Source organism: Orcinus orca, chromosome 2, assembly GCF_937001465.1.
Source record: "Orcinus orca chromosome 2, mOrcOrc1.1, whole genome shotgun sequence".
Lineage (NCBI taxonomy): Eukaryota > Metazoa > Chordata > Mammalia > Artiodactyla > Delphinidae > Orcinus > Orcinus orca.
Window position 1 is genome coordinate 128,160,166 of NC_064560.1, and position 21,913 is coordinate 128,182,078.

General features: G+C 55.0%; 1 protein-coding gene and 1 long non-coding RNA gene across 2 annotated transcripts; one reads left to right on the forward strand and one right to left on the reverse strand.

The window, feature by feature from the left end:
• Positions 1-928: 928 nt before the first annotated feature.
• Positions 929-2,949, reverse strand: LOC125963398 (uncharacterized). Its single transcript, XR_007475316.1, has 2 exons — positions 2,822-2,949; positions 929-1,116 (listed from the first exon to the last, which is right to left on the reverse strand). It is a non-coding gene; the product is annotated as an uncharacterized LOC125963398 (long non-coding RNA).
• NYNRIN (NYN domain and retroviral integrase containing) lies at positions 2,216-20,993 on the forward strand. Its single transcript, XM_004283115.3, has 8 exons — positions 2,216-2,727; positions 10,684-11,327; positions 11,432-12,910; positions 13,864-13,994; positions 14,135-14,231; positions 15,852-15,953; positions 16,175-16,276; positions 17,491-20,993. The coding sequence occupies exons 1-8, from the start codon at positions 2,530-2,532 to the stop codon at positions 20,330-20,332; spliced, it is 5,595 nt and encodes a 1,864-aa protein (XP_004283163.1). The 5' UTR covers positions 2,216-2,529; the 3' UTR covers positions 20,333-20,993.
• Positions 20,994-21,913: the final 920 nt, after the last annotated feature.

The following is a 21,913-nucleotide window of genomic DNA, read 5'->3' on the forward strand; positions in this document are numbered from 1 at the left end:
GAAATATCACCTCACCAGAGAGGCCCCCTCAGGGAACTCTCCATCACCACACCTTGTTTTATTTCCAGCAGAGCATTTCTCATTCCCTGAAATCAGAGCTGTTTTCTTCTTTCTTCACCCATTCCATGAGGGCAGGGAGATATCTTTCTTAGTCAGTGCTATACTCCCAGGGCCTGGGTCATAGTAGACACTCAATAAATATGTGTTGAATTTGTTGAGTGAGTAAATGAATTTGGCCCTATGAATGAATTTAGATGAGGAAGCCTGGAGAGGTCAAGGGAATTAGTTACCTGCTTAGGGCACACAACTCATCAAGGGCAAAGCTGGGACTGGAACCAGGGTATCTAACTAAATCTGCTATATCCCCGCGAGAGGAAGGAGTGGGGGGGATGGGTTAGCAGGAAGGGTGAGGAGAGGCTGATCTAGGAGCTGGGCTGGTGATAGTGAGATGTAAAAGGATGGGAAAGAGGGGACCTCTGGGAAGGTATTGTGATGTACTGGCCAGAGGTGAGGTGGGGAGAAGAGGCAAGATCAAGGAAGGGAAAATGAAATGAATTGGGTGCCTACTCTGTTCCACATAGTGTGCCAGGTGTGATACCTGGGTGGTCTGATTTGTAACCTGTGTTATAGATACCATCATCCCCATTTTTATGAGCTAAGGAAATGGAGGCACAAGAGTTCAAATAAATTACCCTCTTTTGCCCACTTATCAAGTACCTGATGCCTAAGCTTGACCTCTTCCCACCCTCCACACTGCCTCTTTGAACATAGGGTTAAACCTGAGAGTTTTCAAGATGCCACTGCGCATGGAGTCCACCGTCAGTTGGAAGAGGGCAACAAGACATAAGTGCTTATTCAGGGAAGGAGTAGGGAGCACAGGTACGAGACTCTCATTTGCTTCAGAGGAGAAACTGAGGCACAATAAGGCAATAAGGAAAGAGCTTCTTCTGATAAAGGGAGAACAGCTAGACGTGGGAAGACTGGAGACAGATGGAAGCTCCTCCAGAGGGTCTTCTTCTTCAAGGCGCTATGGAGGGGCAGCACAGGGACACCAGAGTGGGCAGACCTTGGAGCCAGAGGTGACACAGATACCCTTTTCTTCTTCTGGACTTCAATCTATGGAGAAGAAGCAGGAGTGGAAGTGGGTGGCACAGGAGGGGCTGAGTCCAGGCCAGACTAGGACTCAGTGTGAGCCCCTCTCGCCTGCCCCAGTTGGACCCTTTCCTTGCAGTGGGGTGCACCTGGCTTTCTGCCTGCACCTGCACACAAACATGCCACGGCCCCTGCAGCCCAGAGGTGCCAGGGCGGAACGAATTTGAAGTCCACTTCCCTTTGTCCCCATAGGTACACTTGTCCCTGTCAGACAGCAGCTCTGGGTTTGGGTTTGGAAAAGAAAGCTCACCGAGGCCCAGGATGCAGACTCTGCCCTCCACAGAGCCAGGTTCTGTTCAGGCCACAGGGCTGCAAAACGTGTTCTTTGTGCTGGGGATGCCTCCAGGGCAGGGTGTTGGAGGCGGTCCCCCAGGCCAGGGCTGGTGTCTGACCACCGATGCCAAGCAGCGGACTGGCTGTGGGTTGGGGGTTGAGGGAACCCTTATAGGTTGTCACCAACCAGACCCTTACTCCTATCCTAAAGCTTTCCCTCTTGGCTTAGCTCAAACTTGCTCAAAAAGGCTTTCATAAACAACGCAAGTCTGAAAACTCGGGCGCTCTCCCCGCCCCTCCAGCCCTGGGGGCTTCGGGAGGGTCTGGGCAGCCTGCCAGCCCGGGCTGTCCCCAGACTTGGGGATGGGGAGTCGGGGGGCGGTGCTGTTACCCTCTCCTTCCTGCTCGGTCTCCGGCCCAGAGTTTCCACAGGCCCCAGCCTCCCAGGCTCCCCACCCTGCTCTCCCTTAACCCTTTCCTCAGAGGGAAGGAGGGGCGCAGGTCTCTGTTCTCCAGGGAGGCCTGGGAGGCGTCAGGGTGGGCAGGAGGAACGGAGAGAAAGGCCGGGTCCCTGAAACCATACCCCCTCTCCCCCCACCCGACTGCCCCTCCTTCCCTTTCCCTCCCACTGGGGAAAGGGGAATGTGGAAGGAGATTAACTTTGACCCCCGGATTCTGGCTCTGGGCCCAAAACTCGAGTGGGAGGCAGAGGTTTCCAAGACCCTCCCCACCCCCATCCCCGCCGCCTCCCTCCTCCTTCCGCGCCCCTTGAAGCTACCCAGCCGACTCAGCTAAAGTTCATCCTGGAGGGGCTGGCGCAGTGGTGAAGGGGGAAGGCTGGGGGCGGAGGGAAGGGAGCCCGACTGGTCCCACCCCCGGCTGTAACCCCTGGCAGGAAGAGATTGTAGCGGGAGCCGCCGCTGAAAGGCTCGGAGCGCTGGAGGAAGGGCGCCCGAGCCGCGGCGGGTGGGTCCGCGAGCCGGGAGGACCCGCGCCAAGGCGGGGACGCGCCGCCGGGAGGAGGGGGCGTGGCCTAGGCGCCTTCGGCCGGGGGACCCCGGTGGCACTGTCGGCTCCCTCCTTCCTGGGGCGGGCGAGCCAGCCATGCTCCTGTCCGGGGGCGACCCTCCGGCGCAGGAATGGTTCATGGTGCAGACCAAGTCGAAGCCCCGGGTGCAGCGGCAGCGGCTGCAAGTGCAGCGCATCTTCAGGGTCAAGCTGAACGCTTTCCAGAGCCGCCCGGACACCCCCTACTTCTGGCTGCAGCTCGAGGGGCCCAGGGAGAACATGGGCAGAGCCAAGGTAAACAACTTCTCCCCACCTATCGCTTCCAGCCAGACCCTTCTCTCGCTCCTCGCCCCCCCGCCCCCTCAGGGGTCCCCTGAGGTCCCCCGACCTGGATTCGGCAGTATGGCGGGCAGGTACTGGGCCATCCTCTTGCCTTTCCAGATCTGCAGCCTTGGGTCCTTCCCTCTGGTTCCTTCTTTCTTTTCTGCCCCACCCCTCTCCTGCGTGTCACTTCTGTCCCTCAAGTGCGCTGAGAGAGGCTCGGCATCGTGTGACCCCCCCGTGAGCCTTCCCTGGCCAGGGCCCCGCACTTACAGCCTGCTCCTCCATCTGGGGAGCAACTTAAGGTCCTGTATTTCTGTAGTCTGTGCAACATACCTCTTTGTTCTCCACCAAGAGCCTGGAAGGCCCAGGTCTTTCTGCCGCCTTTTAAGTCTCCTTAAATCCTGGGCTGCCCCTTGGAGCCTCTCAGAGTGCTGGGACTGGAAGGGCCATTAAAGATGCTTCTAGGTTAATGCGGGCACTTTACAGATGAGGAATTGGGGGCTGGAGAGGGTAAGGGGCCTCCCTGAGCACTCAGGGTCAGGTAGGTGGGGCGTGGCAGGGGCTGGGACCAGAATCCAGGGCTCTGGGCTCCGCACCCCCCACTCTTGATGCTCTAGGCAGCCTCTTGCAGGGGCTCAGAGGTGGGGCTGCAGCAGCCCTGGAAGGCAGCAGCCCTAGGGGATGGGTGGGAATCTGGGAGGAGGGCTGTGGGCTTTCAGATGAAAGGGCTTGCTGTGTGGGGCTGGACGCTGGACAGGCCAGGTCACAGTGTGCCTCTATCGCATGTGCCCTGGCTTCTCTCATAAGCTTCTCCTCCGCTTGGGCCTCTCAGGTTCCCTCTGACTCCCCAGTCGTGGCCAAGGTCTCCCTCTTCCCCTAGATTCCCTTATCTTATCATTTCCTGGTAGGAATGCTATAGCCTCCCTCAGCCCCAGACCACCTGCTCCCCCATGCACCCACCCACCCCAACACACACCCCTTCCCTAGCGGGGTCTCTATCAATCTCCTAATTTTGGTCAAGGCCATGGGTGGGGGAGGCCCAGAACACGCTGGCCAGTGGGCAGGCAGGCTGGAAAGTTCCTCCCTCAGCCCCTCTGTTAGGCTGCTTCGTCAGCAGTTTTTCCAGTTCTGACAAAGGTACTGGGGGAGGGGAGGGGTTCCTGCCTGGAGAGCAGATGTGCAGGAACCCTTGAGATGGAGACTTTTCAGTAGCTGGCATAGGGTAGGTTAACACGAGGAGCCTTTGGATTGTTTTGGGTTCTTAATCTTTTTTTTTTTTTAAGTAAGAGTGATTTTGTTTATTATTTATTTATTTATTTTTGGCTGCGTTGGGTCTTCGTTGCTGCACGCGGGCTTTCTCTAGTTGTGGCGAGCGGGGGCTGCTCTTCGTTGTGGTGCACGTACTTCTCACTGCAGTGGCTTCTCTTGTTGCGGAGCACGGGATCTAGGCATGAGGGCTTCAGTAGTTGTGGCACACAGGCTCAGTAGTTGTGGCGCACGGGCTTAGTTGCTCCGCGGCATGTGGGATCTTCCCGGACCAGGGATTGAACCCGTGTGCCCTGCGTTGGCAGGCGGATTCTTAACCACCGCACCACCAGGGAAGTCCCAGGTTCTTAATCTTTTTGTTAATTTGAAATACACCTGCTCACCCTTTTATGGGACTGGTGCTTTCTGAAGTGTCTAGCTCGCCTGTCCCCCGCTTACATCCTCCATCAGCTTCTCCAGGCTGGGCTACTCCTGCTACCACTGCTGCCTCAGAGTTCCTGGGCCCACCGGCTTTCCCTCACACCTCAGGCCCTGCTAGTGTAACCAGTGGCTTTCTCCGTTCCCCCCATCTTTTTTTTTTTTTTCGGTACACTGGCCTCTCACTGTTGTGGCCTCTCCTGTTGCGGAGCACAGGCTCTGGACGCACAGGCTCAGCGTCCATGGCTCACGGGCCCAGCCGCTCTGCGGCATGTGGGATCCTCCTGGACTGGGGCACGAACCCGCGTCCCCTGCATCGGCAGGCGGACTCTCAACCACTGCGCCACCAGGGAAGCCCCATTCCCCCCATCTTATCATCTCTTTCCCCTCTGTCTTCCGCCGGGGAAAAGCATGATTTAAGATGGAAACAACATGAGGGGGTCTGGGTAACTCCCTCCCTTACTGCACAGAATGAGCAGAAAGAAGAGATTTTTGGAGCTTTGGAGCAGGAGAGCAGGGAAGGTGGGGAGGATCAGGTTTTGTTCCAGAAGTTAGGAGATCTGGGTGCAATTTGCTGTCACCAAGTTACTGCTGGGACAGAGGGTTGTGGTGGAGAGAGTTGGAGGTTGGGGTTTGCTACCTTCTAACTGGCTGACCTTGGTCAAATCATTGACCTTCTCTCAAGCCTATTTCCTCATCTATAAAACAATATAATAATACCCACTTCATGGCAGAGTTGTGAGAGTCAATTGAAATAAGGCGTTCTTATGGACTTGCACAAACGTGGAGAGTTACAGAGTAGAAATATCAGTTATTGTTTCTGTAACTCGCTGTATAACTTAGAATGAGCTCTTTTCCCTCTCTGAGTCTTGGTCTCCTTGTTTGCAAAGCGAGAAGCTTGGATTAAATGCTTTCTAAGGCCCAACAATCTGATACAGGAAAATTTCCCATGTATAAGGATGTCTTGTGGTTTCCATGTGGAGGTGCTGTGGCTGACCCCAATCCCAGCTGTAGGGGCACAGAATCACACACCTGGATAATGGCCTAATATACACAGGCCAGCTGGCAGAGGGGGCTCAGTGAGACTGGAGGTTGTAGGATGGGGAAGGGGTGATGGATGGGGGTGTCTTGTCTGTGAGGGGAGGAGGGGTCAAGAAGGATACAGGCTTCTCTGGAGAAGAGCCCGGGTGTTTTCTACATTATATGCACTGGTTTTCCAGGAAAAACTCTGTAGAACTCGGAAGTGCCTTTAAGTAGTTTTCTTGTGGGATTTAAAAAATAATTTAAAAAATAATTGGGATTTAAAAAATAATGAGGACATTGCTGGAAATCACATTCCTAGGCAGCAAAAAGAAACACTGGGGAGGCCTGGCCTTTCTGAGGTGAAATCAGCCTCACCTCAGAGTGGAAAGGAGGGTTTTTACTAATGATCAAAGTTGCCCAGAGACGAGCCCTGCTCAGCTCTTCTGTCCTCCTTGGCAACGATGTAAAGAATGGTCCGGTGCAGAGAGGACAGGTGACAGCTTGATTCTCCCCTTTTTGGACACGATGGAGGGAGGGAGGTTATGGGGAGCCAGAGGTTGGGGTGGGGAGCTGTGGGACAGGGTGTGGTTTGCTGACTTTGGGCTTTGCTGTCAGGTGGAAGTTGATCTGTCCCTGGCCCACAATGACTGAGCAGTACCACGGAAGCTGGTAGTGGCCAGGGTTGTGCAGGAACCAACTCCTGCTGACCCATCGTTGAAAATTCAGGAAGTTTTTGAGCCAATGGAGTCCTGTTGGTAGTTTGAAATCAACCATGGAAGGAGTATTTACACCACAGAAATTGGCAAATGCTACAAATCGGGACTATTTCCCCCATAACTGGATGATTGTTAAACACTTACCAGCACATCTAATTGTGTTGTGGGCACCTTATACTTCTCCTTTATTTTAAACTTAATTTTTCTTTTATCAAAATAATACATAATTTAAAAGTCCAATAATTTTTAAAAAGCTTACAGTATAACGCAGTGATTCCTTGCCTTGCCCCTGCCAACTCCCTCTTCAGTGCTCTTCCCCGTAGAAAATATCTACTCTGGCATTTCTACACCTCCACATTCCTAAAAAAATATGTAGCTACTATATCTTTTGATTAATCAATTTTAGATATCATTTTACTTTCTATTAATTATAGATGAGGATTTATCTCCCTTATATTGCCATCCCTTTTTTCTTCCCAGTATAGTTATATTTCATCTTTCTGTTAAATCTGTATTTAGTATTTGCAACATTATGCCCTTGCAAATATCATTTACATCTAAGTGTTGAAGTGCACTATGATTAGGTCTTTTTTTTTGTTTTTTTTTTTTGCGGTGCGCGGGCCTCTCACCGTTGTGGCCTCTCCCGCTGCAGAGCACAGGCTCCGGACGCGCAGGCTCAGCGGCCATGGCCCACGGGCCCAGCCACTCCGTGGCATGTGGGATCTTCCTGGACCGGGACACGAACCCGTCCCTGCATTGGCAGGCGGACCCTCAACCACTGCGCCACCAGGGAAGCCCCTATGATTAGGTTTTCTCTCTTACTTTTCGAGTTCCCTGAGGTAAAGAACTCAACTCCTTTCCAGTTTGCTTGTTTTCCTTCGTACCCATTGCTAATTCTTATAACTTTCAGTAGCTTCTCACTACAGTTTTCTACAAGGACAATCTATCGATTCAAGATGGTCTGTCAGTTCCAGATTTTTTCCTGGGGGCAGCCTTCTTTCTATCTGGTCAGGACTGCACAGCTGTCATCCTGAGACTCCTGTTTGCTGTCATTCTTGGCATCCTCTTGCCTTTTTTCCTTGTTAGATACCTCGTTTCCTGGACGCTGTGTCTTTGTCTTGAGTTGGTGGAGCACGTCCTTCAGTAGCGTCATCAAGTTAGAAAGATGGTGCCGAAACAAGCATGTTGATTCTAGAGTTCACTCTCCAATCTGAACTAGTCGTCCTCTGTGCCTCCTAGAACAGTGCCTGACAGGTAGTACGTGCTCAGTAGTGTTTATTGAATGGATGAATACATTCTGAGATTTCTCTCCACAGTCTTCCTGGAGATTGTCTTTGCTTTTTTTTTTTATGTTGGGTCTCCTTTCTTGGTTTCTTTCATTGATTTGCTGGAAAATGCTCTCTGGTAGCTTCCTGAGAAAGGTTTTATAGGAGGTAAACTCTTGGGGTTGCATACATGCATGTCTACATTGCATATCTGATGGTCATTTGATTGACAATTTGGCTGGTATCAAATTATACATGGAAAATTATTTTCCTTCAGAAATGAGAAGGCATTGGGCTTCCCTGGTGGCGCAGTGGTTGGGCGTCCGCCTGCCGATGCAGGGGACGCGGGTTCGTGCCCCGGTCCGGGAGGGTCCCACGTGCCGCAGAGCGGCTGGGCCGGTGAGCCATGGCTGCTGGGCCTGTGCGTCCGGAGCCTGTGGTCCGCGGCGGGAGGGGCCACAGCGGTGAGCTGCCCGCGTACCACCAAAAAAAAAAGAAATGAGAAGGCATGAATCCATTGACTTCTTGCTTTAGGGATATCTGAAGCTATTCTTGGTCCCTGGTCCTTTGTATGAGAAGTTTTTTTTCTCTCTGGAAGCTTGTAGTTTCCCCCACTGCTCTGAGGTGCCCCAGTGAGACCCCTCTGTGTGAGTATCTGTCTTCATCCATCATCAGTTACTATTGCGGCGTCTCTATATGGGAAGAATGAGTTTCTCTGCACTCAGCACTCACTGTAGACCTCACTACTGGCCTTCCTCTCTTCCTTCATGATTTTTATGGTACCCACACCCTCAGGTATGCTGATCAACCTCTGATCCTAAGACCTTGTCTTTTACTTTCTACAGAACAAACTCCAGTGGGTAGGGAGGTACTTGCTCAGCCTTTGTGTAGAGGGGTGGGTGGGCTCCCAGATCTAACTGCTCCTCAAACAACTTTATCTTAGTTCACCTTTTAAAAAATGTTCTCTTTCATTCCCAATTCCAGAGTTTCTTGGTGCTGCCGTTTTTTTGAGCTTTTTGAGTATCCTGCGGTGTAATGTAGGGTGGTTCTGGAAAGCAGAAGGGAGAATCCTAAGTCAGGATTGATCAAGTATAGAGCAGTAGTAAACCACCTGGTGGTATTGTTTTTATTTAACTTACAAGTTGAAAAATGACTTGCGGGACATCGGGCAACATATCTTAACAAATGCACATTCTTCTGTGCTTATTTTGTTCCTGCCTCTTCTCTATTTTTTCTCCTTTTGGAGAAAAAGGTCTGGGTGGGCTTTAAGCAGGAAAATTGCTTCAGATATTTTCTGGATGTAAATGCCTGTTGTTTCCATATCGGTTTTTGCTCTAAAGTATAGACAGCATCATGGTTAAGACCCCAGACTTCGGAGTCAGAGTGCCTAAGTGTCCCAGCCTACGACCTGTGTGACCTCGGACATGTGCCCTCCCTTGCTCACCTAAAATGGGGATAATAGTAATTTCCTTATAGGGCTGAGAGAGGAATCAGTGAGCTGATGTATGTAAAGAGCCTGGCACATAGTAAGTATTCAATAAATAGCAGTTTTGAAAATTATCTCATTTCCAATATATCTTTTTGTTTAAAAATATGGACGGTTAATGGAACAATGAATATTTTAAGGTCTTTGCAGAAGTAGAAAGAAACCACCCACCATCTTCTTGCCGAGCACCTCTCTTCATTTTTACATATTGTTTTCATGTAGTTAGAACGTGGGGTGCATGGGGTGGGGGAGTTTGTTCAGGTCTATGAGAGTTATTCCACCTGGTCAGATTCACCCTTGCCAGGCAGTGCAGACCAGCTGAGGTTCTGGGTGGGAGGGGTTGGCCTGGGATGTCTATCAGAGTTTGAGCTGATTTTGGACTGACTGAAAAGGGGTTAGACATGGGCCTAAGTGCCTGGGTGTACCTTAGGCCCTTTGGGGAAGGTGTTGGAGGTCCATAGCCTGGCCGTGTGTCAGAGATGAGCTTAAGCCTGAGTAGGGAGGGATGGCCTGGGTACTGAGCAGAGGGGCCAGAACGGTCTTTGGGCTGGCTGCTGGAGATCCAAAATGGAGCATTTGTTCCATAATGGAACTGTCATGGGGAAGCGGGAAGAGGGATGACTATCACTGACACAGGCATGAGGAGGGACTTGAGGGCTAATACAGTCATCAAGGGTTGGCTGATTAAGAGGCAGTGCCCATGGCTCCTTGGAGCTCATGGGGTCATGCTGGTGGAACTCAGCCATAGGGTGGAGGAACCCAACCTCTCCTGTCCCAGTGACTGCTAAAGACTGAGTGTGTGAGCCCTGGAAACACAAGGACCTGGTGCCCAGAGGGCCAGAGGCTTCCCTTCTGGTTCAGCCATTGTGCGTATCTGTGGGGATCCCCTGGATACTGGCCCAGCGACTTACCTTTTCCTCTGTCCCCTCCGGGCAGCAGAGTTACCATGGTTACAGGTACAGGTTGTGCTGGAGACCTTCTGCAGGGGGATTAACCAGAATCTCAGTGGATTACCCTGGAGTCACTGTGTAGTCAGCCCAAGGACGTGCAAAGAGCTCTGCTTTCAGAGTCAGATGGGTGTGGGCTGTGGTCCTTACCCAGTCACCCTAGCTGTGTGTCCTTGGGTCAGCAAGAGAGCCTTTCTGAGCCTGCAAAATGGGAATAGGCTGTGCCAGGCATAAGCTAAGCACTTCTTTTGTATTATCTCACTGAAGCTTCATAATAGCCTAATGAGGTGGGAACCATTATCCCCATTTTACAGATGAGGAAACATAGGCATAAGGACAGTAGATAACCTGCTCCAGGTCACATAAGCTCCTGGCATGTGGAGGGTACTCAGTAATGTGCCACCTCCCTCCCCCCAGCTAGTTCACAATTCTAGAACGCCAGGGTAGGACTGGACTTTAGGAGTATCTAATTTAATCCGTCATCTTATAGGTGAGGAGACTGAGGCCCTGAGAAGATGACAAATTTCCCACAGTAACCTTAACGTACTGAGGTCAGGTTGGAACTAGAACCAGGGCCCTTGACTCTAAGCCCAGGTGCTCGCCCTCCCTCCGGCCCCCCACACCTGTCAGAGCTCCCTGGAAAGAGATGAGTGTGTGAGGAGTCAGGACCAGGGAGAGAGTGTTGGGCCGGGGGCGTCATTTGGCTTATGGTGGGCGGGGGCAGGGCATGTGCTTGTGAGGGGAGTGAGTGCCAGTGGCAGGCCTGTAACGGCTGGCTTCCTTTGTGCTCTCCCCACCGGCTTCAGGAGTATCTGAAGGGCCTCTGCAGCCCGGAGCTGTGGAAGGAGGTCCGCTACCCGGCGGCCCTGCACTGCGCCTTCCTTGGGGCCCAGGGCCTCTTCTTGGACTGCCTGTGCTGGAGCACGCTGGCCTACCTGGTGCCTGGTCCGCCGGGCTCCCTGATGGTGGGCGGGCTGACCGAGTCTTTCATCATGACCCAGAACTGGCTGGAGGAGCTGGTAGGGCGGCTGCGCTGGGGCCCTGCCCCTCTGCTCACCCCCCGGGGCATCTGGGAAGCCGAGGTGACCCGGGCTTTTGGGGCTCTGGTCTGGATCCGTGGTGACCAGTATGCAGGGGACCTGCTGCAGCTGCCCGCGGCAGTCCAGGAGCTGCTGCTGAGCCTGGTGCGGGATGCTGCGGGCAAGGAGGACATCATCCAGTGGCTCGGCTGCATTGGCGCCTCCGACTCCCGCTCGGACCCCGAGCTCCTGATCTGCCCAGCCCACCAGCAGAAGGAAGGTCCAGCCATGGTGTCCATGGGAGACGGTCCCGGGCCTTTTCTGGAGATGGGGAGCCCAGAAAATTCAAAGAGGTTAACCAGCCTAGGCGCCATGGGGGCCCTCATCCCAGGCCAGAACGCTCAGCTGGAGACAGCAAACCAGCTGGTACGGTAAGTTCTGGAGAATCCGTTTGGCTTCTCTGCCCAACCCCAGGGAAAGAGTTTGGGACCTAACTGGCCTTACCACCTTTCCAACAAACTTGGGTTTCCTCCAGGGTTGGTTCCAACAACCAAGGTGGTACGGACAGTGCTTGTGAGGAAGGGTCAGTACAAGCCAGCGGCAGCCAGGACCCTGCGGACCGCACACAAGCCTCGTCCCAGCAGCGGCAGGCCCGGAGGGGGGAAGACAAGCTCCCTCTCCAGCCTCCAGTGTCAGCCCTGAGTGTGTGCTCGCCCTGGAAGTCCTGGACCCCGGGGCCAGCCTTCGGGCCCTTGTGGCCGGGGACTATTGCTGCAACCTTCTGGAGGATCAATGAACTGCATTCTCTCCACCTGGCCTGGCTCCTGTCCCAGACTTGCTTCAGTTTCCCTTTCTGGCAGAGGCCACTGGGCCCCATTCAGTTCAAGCTGCCAGGGCAGAATCCTTTGCCCTTAAATCTGGGATGGAAACAGAAGGAGCTGGTTCCTTTGCCCAGTGTGGAAAGCCCAGATTGTAGACCAGATGGGGGGCAAGGAGGAGAGGCAGCCCTACGGAATTGCCCAAGGCCAGAGACCCCTAAAAAAGTAATGAGTTTATTGGTGGTCTCAGGAGGCTCGGGGGTAACGGACAAGGCTAGCCCAGGACTTCCACAGATAGGGCCACCTTTGACCTCTACACCCCAACTCCAAGCTGGAAGTGAGCCGGGGGATCGAGGAAATATGCAGTGGGATTGTAAGGAACCCGAAGAGAGGCCGTTTCCAGGGCCCTCCACAGGGCAAGGGGTGCCTACTGCTCAGGGGAGGCCCGCCACTCAAGGGGGGCTGACAGCTCCTTCAGGACCTGAACCTCAAACAGTGCCTGAAACTCTCAAAGTGCCCATGGCTGCAGCAGTGCCCACAGCTCAAACCCCACCCACAAATCCCGTGCTGCCTGAAGCCCGCAAAGTGCCTGAAACCCAGATTGTGCCGGCAGTCCATGAAGAACCTGCAGCCCCCAAAGTGCCTTTGGCTCCCACAAAGCCAGCCGCTCAGATGGGGCCTGCAGCTCCCCAAACTCCCACAACTCAGAAAAGGCATGTGGCAAAAACATCGCCTGCAGGTCCCCAGACGCCCAGAGCCCAGACCGGGACTACAGCTAAAACAGGGTCTGCAGCTCCCAGAACTTGCCGAGCTCCAAAGATGCCTGCAGCTCAGAAGGCACCCACAGATCCAGGGCCAGCCCCGGACGCAGCCAGATTCCCAAGTGAGGGCCAGCCTTCGTCAAGGGGCAGTGCTTCCCTCCTGAAGGGCCAGGGGGAAGCTGGAAGGCAGGGGCCCCAGTCCAGCGGCACTTTGGCTCCCAGTCGTAAGCGCCAACCTCAGGTGGAGGGGCTCCTAGGGGCTCGGGAGGGGGTTCCGAGGCAGCCGCCTCGCCACCCACAGGCGAACAGCACAGTAACCAGCTTCCAGAGGTACCACGAGGCCCTGAATACACCCTTTGAGCTGAACCTGTCAGAAGAACCGGGGAACCAGGGGTTGAGGCGAGTGGTCATTGACGGCAGCAGCGTGGCCATGGTGTGAGTAGCCACGGACCTGGGGTGGGGTGGGGATACTGGGGGGCTCGGGCAGGGTGTCCCTGGGGTGATAGACTGTGGGCGTCCTTTCTTGACCGCTGTATACAGGTGACATGGGGTTCAAATGGGGGAAAGATGGGAGGGAAGTGGTACATGTTGAGGGGCTACTGCATGCTGGGTGGTGGTCATGGCATCATCCCAGCAGCCTTCAAAAGTAGGTTTCTGTTCTCCTTCCCTCATAGAAGCAGAAACAGGCTCAGAGAAGCGATTAATTTTGACCAAGGTCCCAGAGCCAGTAAGGGGCCCAGCTGGCCTTTGGGTTCAGATCTGCTCACTGCCCAGGCCCATGCTCTTCCCATTTCAGCCTGCCTCACATAGCATGGGGTCTGTCAACCTCAGGCCAGTTTTCAAATGTTTAGCCCAACCCTTAAGGTCCAGCACTGATCTCCCCTGTGAAGCTTTTCCCAACCATGCCAACTCTCAGAGATCACTCTCTCTGCACAGCACTTACTGCTGTACATGTGCTAGCAGAAATACATGCAGGATGTCTTCATTTGCCCACACAGTAGAATAGTTATCTGTGCTGAGCACACTCCCAGCACACAGTTGGTCAGCAAATGTTTGTTTGCTTCCAGTCCTAAACTGAGCTCTTCTCCTTCCTTTTGCCCCGGAGGCCCCTACACACACACACACACACGCTCACACACACACACACGCACACACACACACACATGCACACAGCAGGTGAGTGGACCCAGTAGGTGCTCACTGTTTGATGATGGTGAGAGGGGAGGGGGCATTGTTGGTGCCCGTGGTGCTGATGCCCTGACATTGCCAGATGTGCTGCCCTAGGCTGGTTCTGAGGGAGGGGTAGAGAGGCAGGGCCATTCCTAGGGCAGAAAATTGCTACCTCACTAATTCCGCCCATCTCCCCACCCGCCACCCCCCAACCCCAGGCATGGCCTCCAGCACTTCTTCTCCTGCCGGGGCATTGCCATGGCAGTGCAGTACTTCTGGAACCGGGGACACCGAGAGGTCACTGTGTTTGTACCCACCTGGCAGCTTAAGAAGAACCGGAGGGTGAGAGGTGAGCTGTCCCCAGCTGCCCAGCCCCTCCAGTGGGCTTACTCTCTATGCCTTACTTTTCCTTGCCTTTCTGTCCCCACCATGGCCTTTTCCACTTAGCCCTTCCTCTGACCGTCGCTGTCTTCTGCCTTTCACCTCCAGAGAGCCACTTTCTGACGAAGCTACACTCCCTCAAGATGCTTTCAATCACCCCGTCTCAGCTCGAGAATGGCAAGAAGATCACTACCTACGATTATAGGTGTGCTGGCCTGCAGGCCTTCTCTTGTGGGGCCCTGGGGCTTGGGCTGGGCTGGTGTGTCAGGTGGAGTCTTGCCGCATTTGCTCTGGGGAGATGGAAGCAAATAAGTCAGAGGGTCATGTCAGAGAGGGTGGTGTGCTGCACCAGCCCTCTAGGCAGAGGGAGAGACACAGAGAGGAGAGGGCTCCAAGGTCGGCCCTATTCAAACCCAAGAGATGTTCCTGAATTTGGGACTCTGCAGCCCAATTTACCTGAGCTAAGAGGCTTTCTCCCCCGTGAAGTATGGGGTGCTCTGCTTTCTCTGGATGGGACTAGCCCAGGTGACTCCTGGTGCTTCAAGCCAGCTGCTTCCCCCAGCAGCTGATTTGGGTGCCAGTTTGGGTTGAAGCTCAGGTTTTCTCAAGGAATTGCTGCAGTCTTTTCCTCCCACCCGCCCTGGCCCTGGGAGGAGGTATGTGTGTGGCTGTATGTGACTGGAGCCCTGGCTGGGCTCTGAAAATGGAGTCAGATTGGCCCTGTCTCCTAGCTAAAGCCTGAATGCCTCCCTACTTGCCAGTGCTCAGCACCCACTCCCCAGCGTGGCTGCAGGACCAGTGAGCATACGGGTGCCTGTGATGCTGCCTCTGATGGGGCCGAGAAGGCCCTGTCCAGGTCACTGACCCTGTGCTGGACTCGATGTCCAGCAGGCCAGGTCTTGCCTCCACTTAGGCACCTCCCATGCCAGGCAGGGAGAAGTTCTGTTCCTCCCCAAGACCTGGCGCCCACTCAGCCTTCAAGCCTGGGAAGGTCTGGGCAGGGCAGCTCAGGCATCCTTCCTTCAAGAGCTGGCCCCCCTGGGTAAGGTCTTTAAGAGCCTTTAAATTCAGGCCTGGGTTTGAGGGAAGGTAGCTTTCCTGCAGAAGGCCCCTCTGCTGGTCACTTTTGGAATTGCATGCTCGTGGCTGCCAGAATGGCACTCTGCAGGGAATGCCGAGAAGTGGGTGGCCTTTGCTTTCTTTCCTGATCACAGCCCTCTTTCGAGAAGTGATCCTTGGAAAAATGGATTTGTTTATTCAGGTATGTGTTTTTATACGTGTATACACATATCCATATGTATGTATGTGTGTCTTGGCATGTACCTGAATGTTGTGCATTGGTGAAGAGTAATCATGGAATGCTTGATACACGCTGTGTGGCAGGCACTGAACTAGACTCTTCAGTGTCTAGTGTATTGTCTCATTCAGTTTAATCCTCACAGCAATAGAGGGTAGGTATTTTATGTTAGTTTGACAGATGTGGAAACCGAAGAAGTAAAAATGCATGTATGGATGTGGACAAGTGCATGGCTTTCTGTGTGCGTGTCTGAGCCTGTGTATGTGAATGCCTGTGTGTAAAATAGGGGTCTGTGTTTGCATATACAGTTGGGGGATGTGCATCCCAGTTCACCCTCCCCGGGGCGAGTGGACATCCCAGTCGACTGCATAGACGAGGATGGGCTCTTGAGTCTTGGCTCCCCGGCTATCAAGGGCAGCATTTTTGTCCAACACACCTCAACAGGAAGCTGCAAGTTCATTTTCTCAGAGGACTGGGGAGGTGAGGGTCTGGGTACCGGGTCGTTAGCGACTTCCCCTCTCCCTGCAGGTTCATGGTAAAGCTGGCAGAAGAGACAGATGGCATCATCGTCACCAACGAGCAGCTCCATGTCCTGATGAATAATTCCAAGAAACTTATGGTCAAAGATCGGTGAGGCAGCTCCCAGGGGATTGGGCTGTTCCTTCCCCTCGGGTGCTGGGCAGTCCCTGGCAGCAGGGGTTTGGGCAGGGGGAAGAGCCTTGGAGCGGTGCTCATCAGCACCTGCTGGGAGGAGATGTGGGTCTCAGCCCCTGTGGAGCTACCAGGTGGCAGTGGGGTGTGGGTGCGTCAAGGGCCCCTCTGTGACGTTTGCTCCTCCATCCCGGGTCCAGCCTGCTGCCCTTCACTTTTGCGGGGAATCTCTTCATGGTGCCCGACGATCCTCTGGGCCGTGATGGCCCCACTCTGGATGAGTTTCTGAAGAAGCCAAACAGGTAATGGGCCAGGCACCCCCCTCCACACCCCGCCTCCCAGCCGCTCCTGGGGCTGACTGGAAGCTTCCCCTTGGTGCTAGCCAACGTTTGTCTAGTGCTTAATAGTGAGCAGAGTGATTTGAGTTTTTCAGGTCTTCGTACTTCCACCCACGTCTGCACGTCCGTAAACCACTTACAATATGGTTTTACAGTTTCACAGTCTTGCACACATGCTTCAATACTATATGTAACATTCCACAACTGGCATTTGTCGCCATGTTTTATTGTTTTTCCCAGATGTATGCCATGTTAGTTCCTGTGGCTGGCTTTAATGTCCATGCTCTGTTCCATTATGTGAGTACCCAACAGGTTTATGGGGTCTTTTGTGGAGGGCCATTCGACAGTTTCCATGTTATGCTGTTGGTACCAGTGCTGCGGTGAACCGCCTTGTTCTTGTTTCATTGTGTGCAGGGGGAGCTGTGTCTGGAGTATATACCAAGCGGAACTTTTTCCACATTTCTTACCCACTTTGATCCTCACAGCTCGAGTTAGACATACGTGACCACTGTCCTCGTTTTACAAATGAGGAATCTGAGACTCAAGTACTTTCCCAAGGTCATTGTGCTGCTGCCAGCAGAACTGATTTGCAGTAACTCAGTTCCTCTGGCTTCCACCCACTCTGGGCCGCCTTGCTGCTCACCTCCCAGCTCCCTGGGCCTGGCAGGGACCTTCTGGGCAGGGCACTGCTTCCCGGGCCAGGTCCCCCAGTCCCATTTCTCCAATTCGAAGAAAAGTGATGTGGCCGAGGTTTGTGTGCTGTGTGCTCCCAAGCCCCATGTCAGGCCTCCTTTCCTCTCTGGACCTCCCCTGGCTGGCTCATCCTGGAGTCCGATTGGAAGTACCAGTCATCTAATTCTTATCAAACCATTGGCTTAAAACTGGTTGGACATGTCACTTGGTCAATGAGGTTTTGATTGGATAAGCTTCAAAGCCCAGATTAACCTCTAACACTGCCATCCGGCACATGCTGGGAGTGGAGGGAATATCTGCGGGCAGGTCCTCTCTGAGGCTGTGCCGTGTTGGAGGCGGGCCCTCGGCCCAGCCTCAGGGAAACTCAGCAATGGGGTGAGGCTCTGTGGGCTTCCACAGATGTGGTTTTGCCTTGGATGGCCTCTCGGGGCGGGCTGTGCCCCACCTCCTCCATCAGACTCCTCTGTCCTGCTGTTTTGGTGTAGGTTGGACACTGACATTGGCAACTTCCTGAAGGTGTGGAAGACCCTTCCTCCCAGCTCTGCCAGTGTCTCTGAGCTGAGTGAGGAGGCTGACCCTGGGCCCCCGGAGAGTCTGCAGAATGTGGAAGAAGTCAGGGAGGAGAAGGAGGAGAGGCAGGGAGAAGAGCAGGAGATGCAGAAGCCGGCCGAGAAGGAGGAGGACCTGGACTCTTCGCTGATGTCCGTGTTCAGGGCTGAGTGCTTTTCCCTCTCAGAGGAAATACTCTGGTGCCTCAGCCTGCACGACCCCCAGGATGAAGCCCTCGACATCGATCTCCTGCCGGCGGTACCTTCTCCCTCCCTGGGCATCCCCTGGGATGGGAAGGCTCCCTGCCAGCAGGTTCTTGCCCAGCTGGCCCAGCTCACCATCCCCAGCAACTTCACCGCGCTCTCCTTCTTCGTGGGATTCATGGACTCCCACCGGGACGTCATCCCTGACTATGAAGCCCTTGTGGGGCCCCTGCACAGGCTCCTCAAGCAGAAGCCGGACTGGCAGTGGGACTGGGAGCATGAGAAGGCCTTTCTGGCCCTGAAGCGAGGTCTGGTGTCCGCCCTCTGCCTGACGGCCCCCAACCCCCAGCTGCCCTTCCGCCTGGAGGTGACGGTGAGCCAAGTGGCCCTGACGGCTGTCGTGTACCAGGAGTGCTCAGGGAGAAAGCACCCCGTAGCCTATACCTCGAAACCCCTCCTCCCCGACGAGGAGAGCGAGGGCCCGCAGTCAGGGGGAGACAGTCCCTATGCCATGGCCTGGGCCCTCAAGCATTTTTCCCGCTGCATTGGAGACACCCCAGTGGTCCTGGGCCTTTCCTATGCCTCCCGGACCACTGTAGACCCTGGGGCAGGGGACGGCCGCAGGGTTGCCAAAGCATGGTTGATCAGATGGTCCCTCTTGGTACAGGACAAGGGTAAGAGAGCACTGGAATTGACCCTCCTCCAGGGCCTGCTGGGGGAAAACCGGCTGCTGACTCCTGCGGCTTCCATGCCTCGTTTTTTCCAGGTTCTGCCTCCTTTCTCCGACCTGTCCACTTTTGTCTGCATCCACATGTCGGGGTATTGCTTTTACCGGGAGGATGAGTGGTGTGCTGGCTTCGGTCTCTACGTTCTATCTCCCACCAGCCCCCCTGTCTCCCTTTCCTTCTCTTGCTCCCCTTACACCCCGACCTATGCCCACCTGGCGGCCGTGGCCTGTGGCCTGGAGCGCTTTGGCCAGTCCCACCTGCCCGTGGTTTTCCTCACGCACTGCAACTGGATCTTCAGCCTCCTCTGGGAGCTCCTTCCCCTCTGGAGGGCTCGGGGCTTCCTCTCCTCCGACGGGGCTCCGCTACCTCACCCAAGCCTGCTCTCCTACATCATAGCCCTCACCTCCGGCCTCTCATCCCTTCCGTTCATCTACCGAACCTCCTACCGGGGCTCCCTGTTTGCTGTGACGGTGGACACCCTGGCCAAGCAGGGAGCCCAGGGGGGCGGCCAGTGGTGGAATTTGCCAAACGATGTGCCAGTCCCTGTGGTGTCTCCCCGTACCACGGGCAAGAGGCTCAACTTGCTGGCGTTACAGCTGAGCGACGGCACCCTGGCTGATATCATTGCCAAGCTGCAGGCCGGGCAGAAATTATCCAGCTCCTCACCCTTCAGTTCTGCCTTTAACTCCCTCAGTCTCGACAAAGAGAGTGGCTTGCTTATGTTCAAGGGAGACAAGAGGCCCCGGGTCTGGGTAGTCCCGAGGCAGCTCCGGAGGGATCTGATTTTTGCTGTGCACGACCTCCCCATGGGGGCCCACCAGAGGCCCGAGGAGACCTACAAGAAGCTGCGGTTGCTGGGATGGTGGCCGGGCATGCAGGAGCACGTGAGAGATTACTGTAGGAGCTGCTTGTTCTGTATCCCCCGGAATCTCACAGGCAGTGAGTTGAAGGTTATTGAGTCCCTGTGGCCACTTAGGTCCACCGCTCCCTGGTCCAACCTGCAGATAGAGGTGGTGGGCCCGGTCACTGTCAGCGAGGAGGGCCACAAGCACGTGCTGATTGTGGCGGACCCCAACACCAGGTGGGTAGAGGCATTCCCGCTGAAGCCCTACACACACATGGCTGTGGCCCAGGTGCTGCTTCAGCACTTGTTCGCGAGGTGGGGTGTTCCGGTGAGGCTGGAGGCCGCCCAGGGCCCCCAGTTTGCCCGCCATGTCCTGGTAAGCTGTGGGCTGGCCCTGGGAGCCCAGGTGGCCTCCTTGAGTAGGGACCTCCAGTTCCCCTGCCTGACGAGCTCCGGGGCCTACTGGGAATTCAAGAGGGCCCTCAAGGAGTTCATCTTCCTGCATGGCAAGAAGTGGGCAGCTTCCCTGCCCTTGCTGCACCTGGCCTTCAGGGCCTCCTCCAGCCAGGCCACGCCGTTCCAGATCCTGACGGGGGGCGAGGAGAGGCTGACCGAGCCCCTGTGGTGGGAGATGAGCAGTGCAAACATCGAAGGGCTCAAGATGGATGTCTTCCTGCTACAGCTGATGGGGGAGCTGCTGGAGCTCCATTGGAGGGTGGCTGAGAAGACGAGTGAAAAGGCTGAGAATAGGCGTTTCAAGCGGGAGAGCCAGGAGAAGGAGTGGAATGTGGGTGACCAGGTCCTCTTGCTGTCCCTCCCCAGGAACGGCAGCAGCGCCAAGTGGGTGGGTCCCTTCTATATCGGGGACCGGCTAAGCCTGTCCCTCTACAGGGTCTGGGGCTTCCCCACCCCAGAGAAGCTTGGGTGCATCTATCCTAGCAGTCTGATGAAGACCTTTGCCAAGAGTGGCACCCCGCTGTCCTTCAAGGTCTTGGAGCAGTGAGCTGGAGCTGTGGGGGAGCCCCCCGCCCCAGGGTCCTGGGCTTCTGCTGCTAGGCCTCCCCTTAACCCCAGCAATGCTCTCACAGCCCCCTGGGGGCCCTTCATTGTGCCTTTTGTAGAGAAGTTACTTCATAAAGCTTTGCTGAACTGTCTTGAACTGGGGACCAGCGTCCCTATGGAAACATGCCCAGTATGGGGTATTGGGAGAATCTGCTAAAGGCTGTCAGATGTGGGCCTCTGACAATTTTACCCTGGCAGGTATCCCTTCCTGGGGCAGGCCAGGTTCAATGTCTCTCCCCAGGTGAAAGTGTACATATACACACGTAGCCCAGAATCTTATTTCTGGCTGTCTTTACCATGAAACAGTGTGGCTCTGGACCTCAGAATCAAAACCACATTCCCCTCTCAAACAGAAACCTCGATTGTGGGCTCCTCCCCCGATTGCTGTCTCTGAGTGGGGACCCTTTGCCCGTGAATCTGTCACAGCTGACCCAAATCCATGCGGGCTGTGGAGAGGCAGCCCGTCCCTTATCTCATGGTTCGCTTTCTCAGACCAGGCTAGGCCTGCCCAGCTGTTAAGGAAAGGCTGGCAGTCCTGGGCCTCGAGGCTCGGAACCGGGGTGGGAGGACGGCCGGCCAGCCATCCTGTAGGTGCATCCTGCCCGTCAGCATGGGAAGGGCAAGGGGGAGACGGAGTCAGCCTACCTCATTTGACTCCAGCCAATGGAGATGCTCCCTGACCCCGGCTTCGATGATGTCGAGCCCACAGGAGTCAAGGATCTCGATGCCAAGTGTGGCGTCTCTACCTGAAGAGCTGCTTCGACTAGACCGAGGGGCCCAGGCCTCGGCTTCAGGGGGAGGGTGACTGAAATGAGTGGTCTGGCACCGGGTGAGGTGCTGGCGTGACCCTACCTCCCAATCCCACCCCGCAGCCCGCAGCCCGCTCCTCTCACTGCCACTGTACCCTGCATCCCCAGACCCTACATGGTGTACGACTGCTCTGTTTGGATTCCCCAGACACCACCCTAGTCCCCTGGACCCTGCCTTCTGGGTAGAGAGAATCCCGGCCTCCCCCAGAGCCGCTCTGCAAAGATCACTCGCTGCAAGAGTGTGTTCTTCGCAGGTGTGTGTTCCTTCACTCTCCCTCCGAATGGCTGCTGCCGCCGACAGAGGGGGGTCCAGGTGGAGACCAGCACTGGGTCACTCTGGCTGGGCCTCTAAGTAGTTTTATTTCTCCAAAACTGAGCCAGTCTCCTGGCCTAGCTCCAGTTGCAAAAACGCTTGACATTGCTAGAGCCAGAGTAGAGCCTGCCGCTGAGTCCAATTAGCTTGTTTTACAGCCGAGGAAAGAGGCCCAGAGAGGGCAAGTGACTTGCCTGAAGTCACAGAGATAGTTGGTGGCTGAGCTGGGACCAGGATTAAGCTTCCTGATTCTCTGTTCACCACAGATGGGGTTCAAGTGAGAGAAGGTCTCAAAATCTTATACCCATCTTCCCTCCAGCTCATCTCCCAGATCTTGCAGATAAACCACTTAGGTGTTGCCCTCAAACCATTTCTAGCTGTTAATTCTGTCCAGGAAAGA

What these genes read in the sequence shown, in the direction of transcription:
- NYNRIN (XM_004283115.3), top strand. Translation starts at nt 2,530, where the DNA reads ATGCTCCTGTCCGGGGGCGACCCTCCGGCGCAGGAATGGTTCATGGTG. An exon ending in AGAACATGGGCAGAGCCAAG is followed by an intron (nt 2,728 to 10,683) that starts GTAAACAACTTC and finishes CACCGGCTTCAG; the next exon opens with GAGTATCTGAAGGGCCTCTG. An exon ending in TTTCTGAAGAAGCCAAACAG is followed by an intron (nt 16,277 to 17,490) that starts GTAATGGGCCAG and finishes GTTTTGGTGTAG; the next exon opens with GTTGGACACTGACATTGGCA.